We start from the raw sequence: 13,905 nt of genomic DNA, 5'->3' as shown, positions 1-13,905 counted from the left end.
TGACAACCTCTATGTGTCCTTCAATCCCATGCTATTTTTTCTGACCTAATCTTCTCATGTCTCTTCTTATTGGTGATTTTAATGAGATTCTAGATGATAGGGATGAATTAGAAAGTTATTGATCGTACCATAATGTTATTGCCGCCCATTCTCTTAGAAATCTAAAGTAATATCAGAATTCAGAGGAATTAAAATCATATGTAAATATCCAACTCAAGAGCTCAAACTATTGGATGGAAGGATTCACAAGTATATGAGGTAACAGAAAACTTTAGGGGTAGTCGATGTGAGACTATTCTCTCTACACTTCCATTCATGTGTAGGGAGAACAAAATTGTGTACACTTGCATGGATGACGGAACAGGACATAGACATGATCAGGACCTGCTTTGTTACCATGCAGAAATCAAACCCAACAACTCAAAACATTTGGTGGAGGGATCATATGTATATGAGGCAACAGAAGAATTTAGGGGTAATAGATGAGGGATTATTGTTAGATAAGATTCCATTTGGAGAAGGAAACTATAAACTACTTTGAACGTGTACTTGCTATCTTAAAGGAGATAATTGTCCCCTCCCGATTGAAGCAAATTCACCTTCAGGATTCAACAAAGCACTAAAGAATTTAACTTAGACTTCTAGAGAAATTCTGATTGCAAGAGAGAGAGAGAACTAAAACTGTTATATTGAATGGCTGAATTGCCTTGGAAATTGGAACCCATTCACTGGCACCTATTCACTGGAAACCCATTCATTGGAACCCATTCAATGGAAACTCATTCATTGGAATGGTCATGACTATTCCAATAGTTATGATTATTCCAATAATCATGATCGTTCAATCTCTCTTCGTAATGGGTTTGAAACCCCTTATTACAATCTATCTAACAATTATTCTCTCAACAATATGATCCATGGTTCACCTGGTCCAATAAACAAAAACCCCCAAATGCCATTTCTGAACATCTAGATAGAGGTTTGGGAAACCACATCTAGATGTCACTTTTCGATAATGACCATATTCAGGCCCTACCCTACTTAGGATTTGACCATGATCCTCTTTTGCTTAACATGACCCCTTAATCTTCCTCTTCCGCAGAATTATTTCATTTTCAAGCGGCATGGATTAAACATCTTGATTTTTCACACTTCTGTAGGCATCGATAATCTTTTTGGTAACTCTAACCTCGTGGTCATATTGAGTGGCATGTCTAACCTTTATGTAAACCAATCTATTTTTGACTAACTTCTACCTTTGGAAGCATCAGCCAAAGGCCTTCCAAATTAAATCATGGTAAAATCATCCATATTGAACAACACCTTAAGTGAGTACTTGAGGCCGAGGAGCTTTTTTGAATGCAAAAAATGCAGAAAAGCATACATCAGTGATGGTGATCAAAATACCAAATTCTATCCTACCATTGCAAAGCATAGACTTTGTTCTACTAGAATCATCAATCGCAAAGATCCTGATGGAAATCTTGTTAATAAAATATCCATAATTGTAAAATTGTTTGCAAAATCACCTTAGAAGGATTTATTGTGTGATAACCCCCTTGACCCTCATTTTGTTCATAGTCTCTTTCAACCAATCATTTCATTTGTTGTTAATGAGTTCTTAACTATAACTCCTATTGAAGACAAAGTAAGGGACGTTATCTTTAACATGAAGGCTTTTAAAGCCCCAGATCCTGATGGAACTCCAACATTTTTTTAGCAATAATGTAGGCATATTGTGAAGAATGATGTTTTACCATTTGTTCTTGTTTTTTTTTTTTTTTTGATCTTTTTCAATTTAGGTTCTTTTCTCTTTGGTGTCAACCACATATACACTTCTTGCCATGATCCCAAAGAAAGATAATGAGTCTAAAGGTAAAGAGTGCATACCTATTTGTCTTTGCAATGTTTCATATAAGATTATTACAAAGATAACGGCCAATAGATTAAAGTTATTTCTTGAAAATATCATTTCCCCTAATCAAGCATTCTTCGTTCAAGATCGACAAATTTCTGATAATTTCTATATGGTAAATGAAATCTTTCATCACCTAAGAAAGATAAATGGAAAAAGGGGGTTTACTTGCCTTAGAACTTGACATGTCTAAGGTCTATGATATATAGGAGGGGGGATTTGTCAAAGAAAATTTTGAATTCCTGGGTTTTAATGAACAATGGTGTGACACGATTAGTATTTTTATTTCCTCATGTTCTTGTTCCATTAAAGTGAGGCAATTGCTTTGATCATATCCATCTTCTGTATGGAATCAGACATGAATGTTCTATTTGATAGAATAAATTCATGCGGAACATCCATGTAGATCAATGAGCATACAAAACATAGAGGTGTTCTTGGCGTACCTGGATCCATGTTTGTGGAAGCCGAACTCTTGACGATCCCTGTCGCACACGAACTGTTGGTCTGGTCTGCCCTCTTCCACACAACTTTAGATTTTTTCAGAGTGGTCACTTAATGGGCCAGTGACAACTATTTATAGTGGTGAGGGCAGGGACCAACCCTGCATAGAAACTAGGGTTTCCTTCCCATTAAGGAAACAATACTTTAGGTCCACACATAGTAACTGGACTCATACCATTAAGGCAGCTCCCATCAACACAACTAAATCGATTTTAAATAAATAAAAGTGGGACTATGCCAGCCCACCTTATGGAAATCTTACAATCTCCCACTTGGGCTGCATATGTCATAAGTTTTGATTTTGAAAACCTTTTAAAATGATTCTCCGGTTTAGACAAACTGATTGTGGCCACAAAAGATAGTGTTGAATGGAGTACGCCTTAAACCTGATGCCTTGGTCCGAATGAAACTACAAACACCCAACAATACAGAGACATGTGACCTAACACGTCAAAGTGCTTATGGCCTCACCGACTTGGGCTGTACAGTATGAGAGTGTGGTATGAAAAATGCATGATATAATGATCAACATGCCAATTTCCAAATTGGTCCAGGCTCGAAAACCGAATGAGCCACATGAGATAAATATTGGAGGTCTCATTTACCATAAGCGTCGTCCAAAAGCAAACACTTTACATAAGGAAGCTCGTTGGGACTGGGTCCGAATGTCCCAACATACTAGTTCACGTCCTCTAGACCGAATGAGGCTTTTCTAGTGAACAAAATGTGCGTGTATTTATTGAAGGCCTCAGATACCATATGAGACAAATACACCACATAGCCTCAAATATCTGAAAGAGGCAACTGACCAAGTGTACACAATAGAATCTGTATGCATTTACTTAACAACTGGATGTGCATGTATTGACTGGAACCTCGTATACCGAATGAGGTAAATACACCACATATGACCTCAATTAATTCTCTATGAGGCAATTAATCAAGTATATACATATAAACAAATGACCATAACAAAGATGCATGTATATTCTCGAGAATGTCACAAAACGACAAGAATCTGAAATCAGTTGCAACTGTATACACAAGCAAAACTCCCACTAATAAAATGCATCAAAAGAACTAACAAGTTCCATATTACTGACATACTCCTAAAAACTTTTGGAGTCAAATCCTTAGTGAGAGAATCAACAAGCATACTATCTGTAGTAATGCACCAAACTGAGTTTTGTGACTCACAAACTTGTTCTCTAACAAGGAAGCATCAATATCAAATTCCGAGTTAAAATTCTTCAGTCATAGAGTCTAAACAGTGACATCACAATAGGTCACAAAACTCTGCTTGCATAGAGAAAAGCAGTCGGTGTCCATAAGACACCCTCTTAACATATAACACCACCTATCATCCCAAACAGATATCCACATATAGTATTTTAGGTCATCTTGGCAGTTACCTAATGTGCTACTCCAAGATTATAAAATAAGCAATATCAATCCATATGTATTCTTGAGTTTACATTAAACTACCAACATTAGATGCACAAAGAGTATTATTCATCTGAATTCACAAAGTATTGGTAAATCTGTTTTCTTTCACAAGAAATCTTTTGAAATAAACCAAGAATACGTATAGTTCTATTATGGTGAATTTTAATGCCTAAACATAAGAGGCTTCACTAAGATCTTTTTACCAAAATGGTTAATACTATTTTATCTGAAGTAAAATGATAATATTATTACTTGCAGCAAGAATATTATCACTATAAAATACAAGAAAATATTATCTAACTCCCACTGATCCTCAGATAAATATTGTCAAACTAAGACAAGAATAACTAAATAATGTACCATACAAGAAACGTATTGAGCATTTTATCTCCATTTAGCTAAACTTGTATGACATGATTTATAATATCTATTCACAGAACACACTCACACTATTATAAGAACTAGGTGTAAGCAAAACAAAATCCATGTAAGTGTTCTTTAAAGCTCATCATAAACAATGAATCTTCTGTTTACAGATGTAATGAGTTTCTGTTCCTTAGCACTCTCAATCAGAATGTTACTTTTCTGGATGGTCATGTTCATAATGTATATCATGACTATCAGACATAACCGATTTGACTCCTCCCACATTTTATAAAGACCTTTATGTTCAATGGAACTGTCAGCCAAAGGCTGGGGAGGTTTGTCAACTTTAAAATAGCAAAATCCATACTCACTGTAGCCACATAAAATATTAAAGAACCCGTTCCATTCCTTAAATTGGAACCATTCAAGATTTTGATAGAAGATAATTGAGAACTTAAAGCTGGTAAACATGATCACACAAAATTTACCAAAACATACAATATACAATAACTGAAGGCATATCAATATCCCAATAATATAATTGAAAACTGATTAATTTGGACTTATTAATCAGATTTATTTCAGTTTTATTTTCAGTAACTGTAGGAAAATATAAACTGGGGAAAGATCCGGCGTCGTCGGGGTCACACCTGTGGTAGCAAGATCGCCCAATACGCAATAGAATCTCTTACATGTAAGGCAAGACGCTTGCAACGACACCATTCTAAGGATTCCGTCACCTGTGGTGGCAAGACAAGAACCTCTAAAGCAGCGAAGTCCAAAACGTCACCCTCACATCATCCAGCGAAACCGACCAAACAATGACTCACCTGTGGTGGCAAGAGCACATCATTCGCCATATGGTTTCCTTGACTGCAATCCATCCGAATAGTCAATGATGATCTTACAATCCAAATAACTAGCCCACTGAGTGGAAACGTAATCATTTAAATCATGAATCCCATAGACTTGGATTGCTACTGAAGGCCCATTTAATTTCAATAATTTTCATCAATATTACTTTTATCATAAAACACATATAGCCAATATATTTACAGAAATATCACATAAATTAATCATTTCGTGACGTTTAGAGAAATCATTATCATAGGATGTCAATATTAAGAATAAGCTACATGCAATCCCTTGTGACGAAATCGAATATCACAGATTGTATAACACCGATGAGCAAGTAAAAAATACATCAAATTGACTAAAAAATTCATGAAAGACCATTGTAATGCATATAAATCAATATGTGATGCATCTATCACTCATAGTAGGATAGAATTATATCTTCCCATGGTGACAGCATAAGAAAACTTCATATAAAATAAAAAACATGTTCATTATTGAACTAATCAATGTTGTTTGAATCTCTGTCTTAAACCAAAAGATCAAAATCGATCAAAATCAAAAAATCATATTGACAACGAGTCTACTGGCCCAAAAATAAATCGACGGGTCGGATTATTGAGTCAATCCAACCTAATGGAATACGATGACAAAAAAAAACCCATGCACAATAGAAGGACTAACAAGTCAATAGATTCATAATTACGACATCGTAGAGGTTCCAAAATAATGATTGTACGCACAGAAAGTAATCCACAAATGTTTATTGATAAATAATTTTCAAGACCAGAAATGATATATGGAACCAATCAATAGAAGCGATTTCTAGAAATGAAGTCAAACTCAATAATCATAAGATCAAAACTGAAATTATTTCAATAGAACAAACTTAATCCGTATGATTTCTAATTCACTTCCATAAGTAATTTATGGTCAATCCATTTATAAAACCCTTTGTCAAGTAGGTTTCATTAAAACTATGATGGAAGTATTTAATCTGTAACTTTATAAGCCCAAGCTTATTACTTAAATAATCCAAAAACATCAATTCTATGCGGACATCATCATGTTCATCTTGTACGCAAGTTTCAACAAATTAAAATTTCAATGTCTTCACATATTTATAGGATTGCCTAAAATAACTTTATGAGATATAAAATGATGGAACATGTGACAACAATATCCCCTCAATGGTAAACTTATAAATATCAGACATTAATGATTGCGTTTTTTTAAATGTCACTAATAACTAAAAGCGTACATCACTGATTATAATACCTCATGACAATACAAAATGTCACGAGTTCCTTATGTATTATAACACATGTGATTTTACTTACTGCCTCGTGATTTACTTAAATGTCACAACCTTAATGGCACTGAATCCACACTCAGAATAATTCAAAATGTAATGTTGCAAAAAGTATATGTATGTGACATAGCATGAGAAAAAACAAAGCACAAATGATTAACAATCAATATGCACCAAAATTTACTTTATGTATCCAAACGACACCTTAAAAAAAAGCCAAAGAGATACATAATGAAGCCAAACGGACCCTTATGTGGGAGTTTAATCTCTCTCAAAATTGAGAGTATACTTTAGCACGTTCCTGACACTGTATGGAACCTCAAATTTTATACTCCCACCGGTCCAAGGTACTCTTTAAATTCAGGATCAGAACGGTCAAAAATGGCTTAAAAATAGCCTTAAAATAATTTAGAAAATCACTTTTATTAAAACTGTTTCCAAAATAGAATTGTTTTCCTGAAGTAGAAGTGTATAAATGGTATTCTGAAACAAAAATATTTCTCTGCAACATTTTCATGAATTATATCTCAACAAAAAATTACTTCTGTAAATGAAATGAACCAAATCATTTTCTACAAATAATCCATAATCCGAATTGTACCAAAATAGACAAACTTAGCCAAAAACTGAACAAAGTTCATAATTACATTGTCTCACTGGTCAAACCATATAACCGGCTCGGAGTATATAATTCCATCCTCCCACCGGTTCGATCAATCAATATGACAATATGATAAACATGACATGAAACGATGATAAGCCTGTAATAAAGAAAAATTAATACAGGCTTATATACTTATTACACATTTTCAAATTTAATGGACTTTATAATAATAATAAGCCACCAAAAAACCGAATGGGCTCATTTTATTTCTGTTAAAAGTCTTTTTTAGTCATGTAACAAATACAACTGAAATAAAACTAAGTGTTACCTTGCATACTAGTTCCCTATCGTGACAGTTCAGAATAGTACAAAATATAAACAGAAACCAGAACAGAAAAGTAAATCAAAACCTTTTATGTTTTGTTTTGTTTTGTTTTGTTTCTGTTTATAAAAACAAAAAACCCGTTTTTTTGTTTCTGTTTCACCTGTTTTTCTGTTTCTATTTCGCCTGTTTTTCTATTTCTGTTATTTCTGTTTTAAAAAAAACAAAACCAAACTGTTTCTGTTTCCCTTTTGGTTTAATTTCTGCTTTTTGTTTATAAAAACAAAAGGTTTTTTACAATTACCACCCCAAAATCTTTACTATCTACTATTACCCCCCCAAAAACTTTCAAACAACTATTACCCCCCTCTGATGTATACTAACCACTAACTGACCCCCACCGTTACATTTCCATAACAGTGGGGGTTAATCGTGACAATGTGCCGTTGTCACGAATTTTCTAACACCAAAATGCCCTTTTGGGGGTGGTAATTGTAAAAAAAAAAAAAAAAAAAAAAAAAAAAAAAAACCATCACCGTCCTTCTCCTCGTTCTTCCTCCTCTGCAACCCCAAACCTGAGAGAGAGAAAGAAGATGATGGGAAGCGGAGAGAACGAAGGCTTAGGTCGACTGAACATGATCTCATCTTTGCCGTTGCAAGTGCAACCATCCACCAGCGAGATGCAATCGACGAGCGTTTCACTCAAGAAGGACGATAGAGTTCCTCAGTGGAGCCATCAAGAGACGAAAGATTTTATCGCGATCAGAGCCGAATTAGAGAGGGATTTCACTGTTACAAAGCGAAACAAGACGCTGTGGGAGAGCGTTGCAGTAAAGATGAAGAAGAGATGCTACAAAAGAAGCCCTAATCTGTTCAAGTGCAAGTGGAAGAATCTCGTTAATCGATACAAGGTGATTCCTAATCTGATCATTTCTTGAAAAACACAGATCGAAATTTGTCACCTTTTTTTTGGGATTCATTTTTTGGGTTGAAAAAAATTGCCTTTTATTTTTTTGGCCTGATTTTTTTGGGTTAATTTTTTATGCAGGGGAAAGAGACATCTGATCCAGACAATGGACGGCAATGTTCGTTCTTTGAGGAGCTACATGCGGTTTTCGTTGAAAGGGAGAAGAATATGCAGAGATTATTATTGGAATCAGAGGTTGGGAATGTGCAGGCGAAGAAGAAGGTGAAGAAGCTGAGTGGGGGAGATCGATCTTCTGATGATTTCTCGAGGACGATGAAGAGGATGAAGATGAAAGCGAAGAAGTGCGACTCACGAGGAGTGGAAACCCGGAAGAGGAAAGGCGATAAGGAGAAGCATCCGCGCAGAGCGAGGACCTCGAGAGATCGGTGAGGATTAATGGTGGGAGCATTCGGAGATGTTGCAAGAGTTCTTTAATCAGCAACAGAGGATGGAGATGCAGTGGAGGGAGAAAATGGAGAGGAGGGCTCAAGATAGGAGGTTGTTAGAGCAAGAGTGACAAAGGCTCCTTCTTGCTATAGTTCGTCTCACTCTGTCGCCATTGATTCTACCTTGGAAATGGATATATTAGAGATGCCTTTTTAAGCAATTTTGTTTTTGGACTCGATTTTGATTAGTTTTATCAGTAAAGACTCTGAAGGTTTGAAACTTGAAATGAAGTGAAATGGAACAGAGGAGGATGAGGGAAGAGAGAAGAGTAGAGGAGAGAGATGCCCTTTTAACCTCTCTGTTTGGGGCTGCAGAGGAGGAAGAAGAAGAAGGAGGAGGAGAAGGACGGTGAATCGGTGATGGGTTTTTTTTTTTTTTTTTTTTAACAATTACCATCCCAAAAGGGCATTTTGGTCTTAGAAAATTCGTGACAACGGCATACTGTCACGACTAACCCCCATCGTAACCAAAATGTAACGGTGGGGGTCAGTTAGTGGTTAATATGCATCAGAGGGGGGTAACAGTTGTTTGAAAGTTTTGGGGGGGGGTAATAGTAGATAGTAAAGATTTTAGGGTGGTAATTGTAAAAAACCCAAAAAAAAAACAAAACCAAACTTATTTTGTTTTTGTTTTTTTATTTTTTTATTTTTATAATTTATATTGTTTGGGTGAACCAAAATCGAACCGGTCAAACCATGGACAGACCCGAACCAAATGGAACCAAACAAACCGGTCAAATTGAGCAGCCCATGGTCATCTAACCGGGGGTTTCCGGGTCGACCCGACCCGGGCGCACATTAGCAAAGTCCTAGCGACGCACGATAGCAAAACTCATTATCCCTTAACTTTTTAACCGTTTGACTTTTTGACTTTCTTACCTTTTTGAAAAATTGTTTTTTTTTTTGGTTGTTAAAAGGGGGGAATTAGATAGGGAATATTCCCTATCTTCTTCCCCAAATCGTAACCAGAGAACGCATTCTTTCAGGGTTTGGTTTTTTTTTTTTAAACTGAAAAGCAAAACCCACCACTACTGCCGGCCGCGGTGGCCAAACTAGGGACCGACGGCCAGCGAAAGCGCCGGTGAACGATGACCCACCTCCGACGATCAAAACCCTGGCATCACATGGCCGGAAAACTCAACGATCACCATGAAATAGGTTTCGTCAAGTAAGGGTTTCAAAAGATTTCAAAAAACCCCAAAAAACGCTCCTGATGGTTGCCGGATTAGCAACCCCTTTACTCTGGCGGCCACAATCCCCGTGTCAAAACAAGGGTAAAAACCTTGACAACAAAAAACCATAAAAGAACTGGGGTTTTATCACTGCAAGCTATAGCCACGTTTTCGGCCAAGGCTGCGGCAAAATTTTTTTTTTTGTTTGAAATTCGTTTTGGCGGCCGAAACAAAAACAGCCGATTGCCAGAACACAATGAAAGAAGCAGACTGCGGCCATGGTTTCAGCTATGGCTGATGCAAATTTTTTTTTTTATAGATCTGTCCAATGCATTCACACACAACCAAGAACAATAAAAAAAATTGCAGCCCCATTGATCAACCATGATCAGGCTCTGATACCATTGATAGAATAAAACACGCGGAACATCCATGGAGATCAATAAGCATACAAAACATAGAGGTGTTCTTGGCGTACCTGGATCCATGTTTGTGGAAGCCGAACTCTTGATGATCTCTGTCGCACACGAACTGTTGGTCTGGTCTGCCCTCTTCCACACAACTTTATATTTTCTCAGAGTAGTCACTTAATGGGTCAGTGACAACTATTTATAGTGGTGAGGGCAGGGACCAACCCTGCATAGAAACTAGGGTTTCCTTCCCATTAAAGAAACAATACTTTAGTTCCACACATAGGAACTGGACTCATACCATTAAGGCAGCTCCCATCAACACAACTAAATCGATTTTAAATAAATAAAAGTGGGACTATGCCAGCCCACCTTATGGAAATCTTACACTATTTGGCTTATTTATTTATCCTAGCAATGAAATGCTTATCTAGACTTCTATCTACAACTAGAGATCGACCTCAACATGTTCAATCAAGGAGGCTCATAGAGCTTTAGAGAGGTCCCATATTTTATTCACTAATGATACCTTATATTTTTTGTTAGACAAAATTTGGAGGACATTTCTTCAATCAAATTAATTCTCAATCTTGTTGAAGACTTGACAAGGCAACATGTCAATATTTTCAAAGGTGGAATTTCTCCTAAAGAAAATGCCATTCTGACTTAATTTATCTAATAATGCCACATTTTATTACTTTTATGGTTCTAAATATCATTCTGAATGATCTGGGTTGACCATTGCCTTATTCATTGCAAACCATTCGTTCCCCTTGAAAATGAAAGATATTTATGGGTCAAGACCCTTATCTAGGTGACGACTCCTTTAATGAGAAATATTTATCCCTCTCTTTCCCCACACCCAAGGATCGTCGGACCCTCGAGAAGAAGATGGAGGTATGAAAATCCCTTTGTACCTATAGTATCAATCATGGTTAATACTGATACATAATCGATACGTATCAGTAGTATCAGTCAAAGAGGTTTATTTCTGCATTTTCGATTGATTTAGACCCGAGATGGTTTGATATTTATTGATATTAATTGCGACCGAAATTGGTACTGATACCATGCTCTAAAAGCCTATCCCCAACTGCATAATCCTTTTTTACCAAAATAAAATAAAATACATAATCCATAATCCTTACAGTAGGCAAAAATAACCCGACAAAATTTTTTTCCTACAAATTATTGTCCATATCAAAATTCTTTATTCACAAATATATAAATGGATTTTTATTTTGTTGACACCGCTTTAAGGTGTCAAATAATTTGTTATCTTACATTTTTTGTTGCCCTTTTATTGTAACACACTTTTTTCTAATAAGTTTAACTCCAATCATTTCACTTGTGTACTTGAAAAATAGCTTTTAATAATGACATAATCAAAAAGCATTTTTAAATTATTTTAATTAAATATCTTCATTTATCCTTATTAAAAAACTTTTAAGAATAAAATGAGAGACAATCAAAACTTTTAAGAATAAAACGAGAGATAATCAAAAGAAGATTACATATATACTCGTACCACATGTAAAATATATAGATTTAAAATATTTTCAGAGGTCTAAATCAAAGGATTATAATTATAAAATTCGCTTGATCAGCTGTTGAGGATTCCAATCAAGATTAGTGATTCAACTCTACGATCCCAATGCATGAAACAATGACATAGAGTGACTATGATCATAATGGTTATGTCCAAGAAAATTAAAAAAAAAAAAAAAAAAAAGATTGGAACTGGTATATATACATGTATTTGATCAACTTAGACTATCTTGATCTGGATTGCCCAGTCGATCCATTCCTTGTGCTTGAAACCATAGAAAGCTATGGATCTGCGGATACATTGGGCTTTCCAGGCGAAGTGCCAAGGAATTGGACAGACCAAAACCTTGTTCCATGGTTTAATTATAAAGGACTAAGTTTCCCTTCACCCACAGTGAAGAGAGAACCTCAAAATCCGTCGAATCTGAACCTTTGAGTGGCTTGAGAAAGAGTATTTTAAAATTTTGAAAATACGGGTGGGCTTCTAGGAGTACAATCATAGCTTCAAATAGCGTTGGATGTAGGAAAAAGACTCTTTTGTGGATTATTTTTTTCCCATGTGGATGACTAAATGACCATTCTAATATTTGGATTTTTGCCACGGGAGGCGAGACTTGATCAGTCGATCTAAAGTCTTGGCAGCAATAGACTTCGACATTACCAGATGAACTAGTTGGCACCTTTTCGGAATTAGAATCATATTTAATTAGATAGCCATAAATTAAGCAATTCTATATTGAAATTTTGAGAATAAGAATTTGAATAAAAAAAACCTAAAATTTACACGCCCTTATATCATGTATCAAGATTTGCCACTCTTTACTCTTGGGAATTAAATTAAACAAGCACTAGAAAGTCTTCTTCACATTACCAAAAGTCCAATTTATTACACTTCATCAAAGTTTTAAACAAGCACAGGTAAACACACACACACACAGAGTTCTACTGTGATGGTGGAGATGCTAAAAGCATCTCCCTGAGACGCTTGAAAATGAGGAAGATCTGATCACGGTCAGGAAGGTTATCTCTAATAAGAGGGACTTGCTTGAAATTCTGTATCCAAGCATGCAAGCGAGGGAAGCTATGGGGTTCAATCAACTGAACCCCTACTATATCTTCCATCACTCCGAACCAGTGAGCCAACACTCCAAAGACCAAGTCCACATATCCGATGGTTTCTCCACCAAAAAATTTCTTGTCTCCAATAAGGCCCTGTTCTTCGATAGTTCTCAACAGTTCCAAGCTCTCTTTAGTGGCTACAGCTTGTTCTTCACCTGAAGTAATAAAGAACTTCCACAAAGTAATACCCTGTAAGTGAAATTAAGAAAAGAAAAAGGCACCAATTAACCAATATTAGATCTTCATCCCCCCTTGCAAACCAAACCATTTTAGAAGATGATGCAAATTGGTTACTAATTACCTTATCTTCGTAGAATTTCGCCCAAAATCGAGCAATGGCTTTCTCATAAGGATCAGTTGGAAGCAGGGGGTTCTCCGGCCAAGTCTCTTCTATGTATTCAAGGATGACCAAAGACTCTGCTATTGGTTTTCCAGCATGAACAAGCACAGGGATCTTTTTGTGAACTGGGTTGTACTGCAAAAGCAACTCACTCTTGTTTGAGAGATCTTCTTCTATGTATTCATATTCTATTCCCTTCAGTTTGAGAGCCCATATCACTCTGTAGCTAAATGGGCTTGTCTTATTTCCAAAAAGCTTAACTTCTCCCATGTTAAGAACTAATTAGATCTATATAGAAGACTTCCTAGCTATATGTTTTATACTGATGGATGAAGAGTTATCTTCTCGGACAAGCTTGAATCATGTAATTAATTATATGGATTATTGGGGTAGTCTTGCTTGGGCAATAAGCTTCTACTTTCAACGATTTAAATTTAGTCTATTAATATGATAAACTAATCTTTCTATGTTGTGCTCCACTTCTCTTTTTTTTTTAATTTTAATTTAGTTTAATTAGTTGACCAAATTAGCATGTGAAATCATCTACGATTAATAAATAAGTAGTGTAGGGTACTATGT

At 35.8% G+C, this 13,905-nt stretch overlaps 1 protein-coding gene and 1 pseudogene across 1 annotated transcript; one reads left to right on the top strand and one right to left on the bottom strand.

Annotated features, from left to right (window-relative positions):
• Positions 1 to 661: 661 nt before the first annotated feature.
• On the bottom strand, positions 662 to 13,609 carry LOC122646766 (probable glutathione S-transferase). Its single transcript, XM_043840364.1, has 3 exons — positions 13,288 to 13,609; positions 12,804 to 13,175; positions 662 to 675 (listed from the first exon to the last, which is right to left on the bottom strand). The coding sequence occupies exons 1-2, from the start codon at positions 13,594 to 13,596 to the stop codon at positions 12,810 to 12,812; spliced, it is 675 nt and encodes a 224-aa protein (XP_043696299.1). The 5' UTR covers positions 13,597 to 13,609; the 3' UTR covers positions 662 to 675; positions 12,804 to 12,809.
• On the top strand, positions 7,896 to 9,090 carry LOC122646174 (annotated as a pseudogene).
• Positions 13,610 to 13,905: the final 296 nt, after the last annotated feature.

The sequence above is a fragment of the Telopea speciosissima genome, chromosome 11, assembly GCF_018873765.1.
Source record: "Telopea speciosissima isolate NSW1024214 ecotype Mountain lineage chromosome 11, Tspe_v1, whole genome shotgun sequence".
Lineage (NCBI taxonomy): Eukaryota > Viridiplantae > Streptophyta > Magnoliopsida > Proteales > Proteaceae > Telopea > Telopea speciosissima.
Note: the sequence above shows the minus strand (reverse complement) of the source record. Positions and strands in the feature narration are given on the sequence as shown.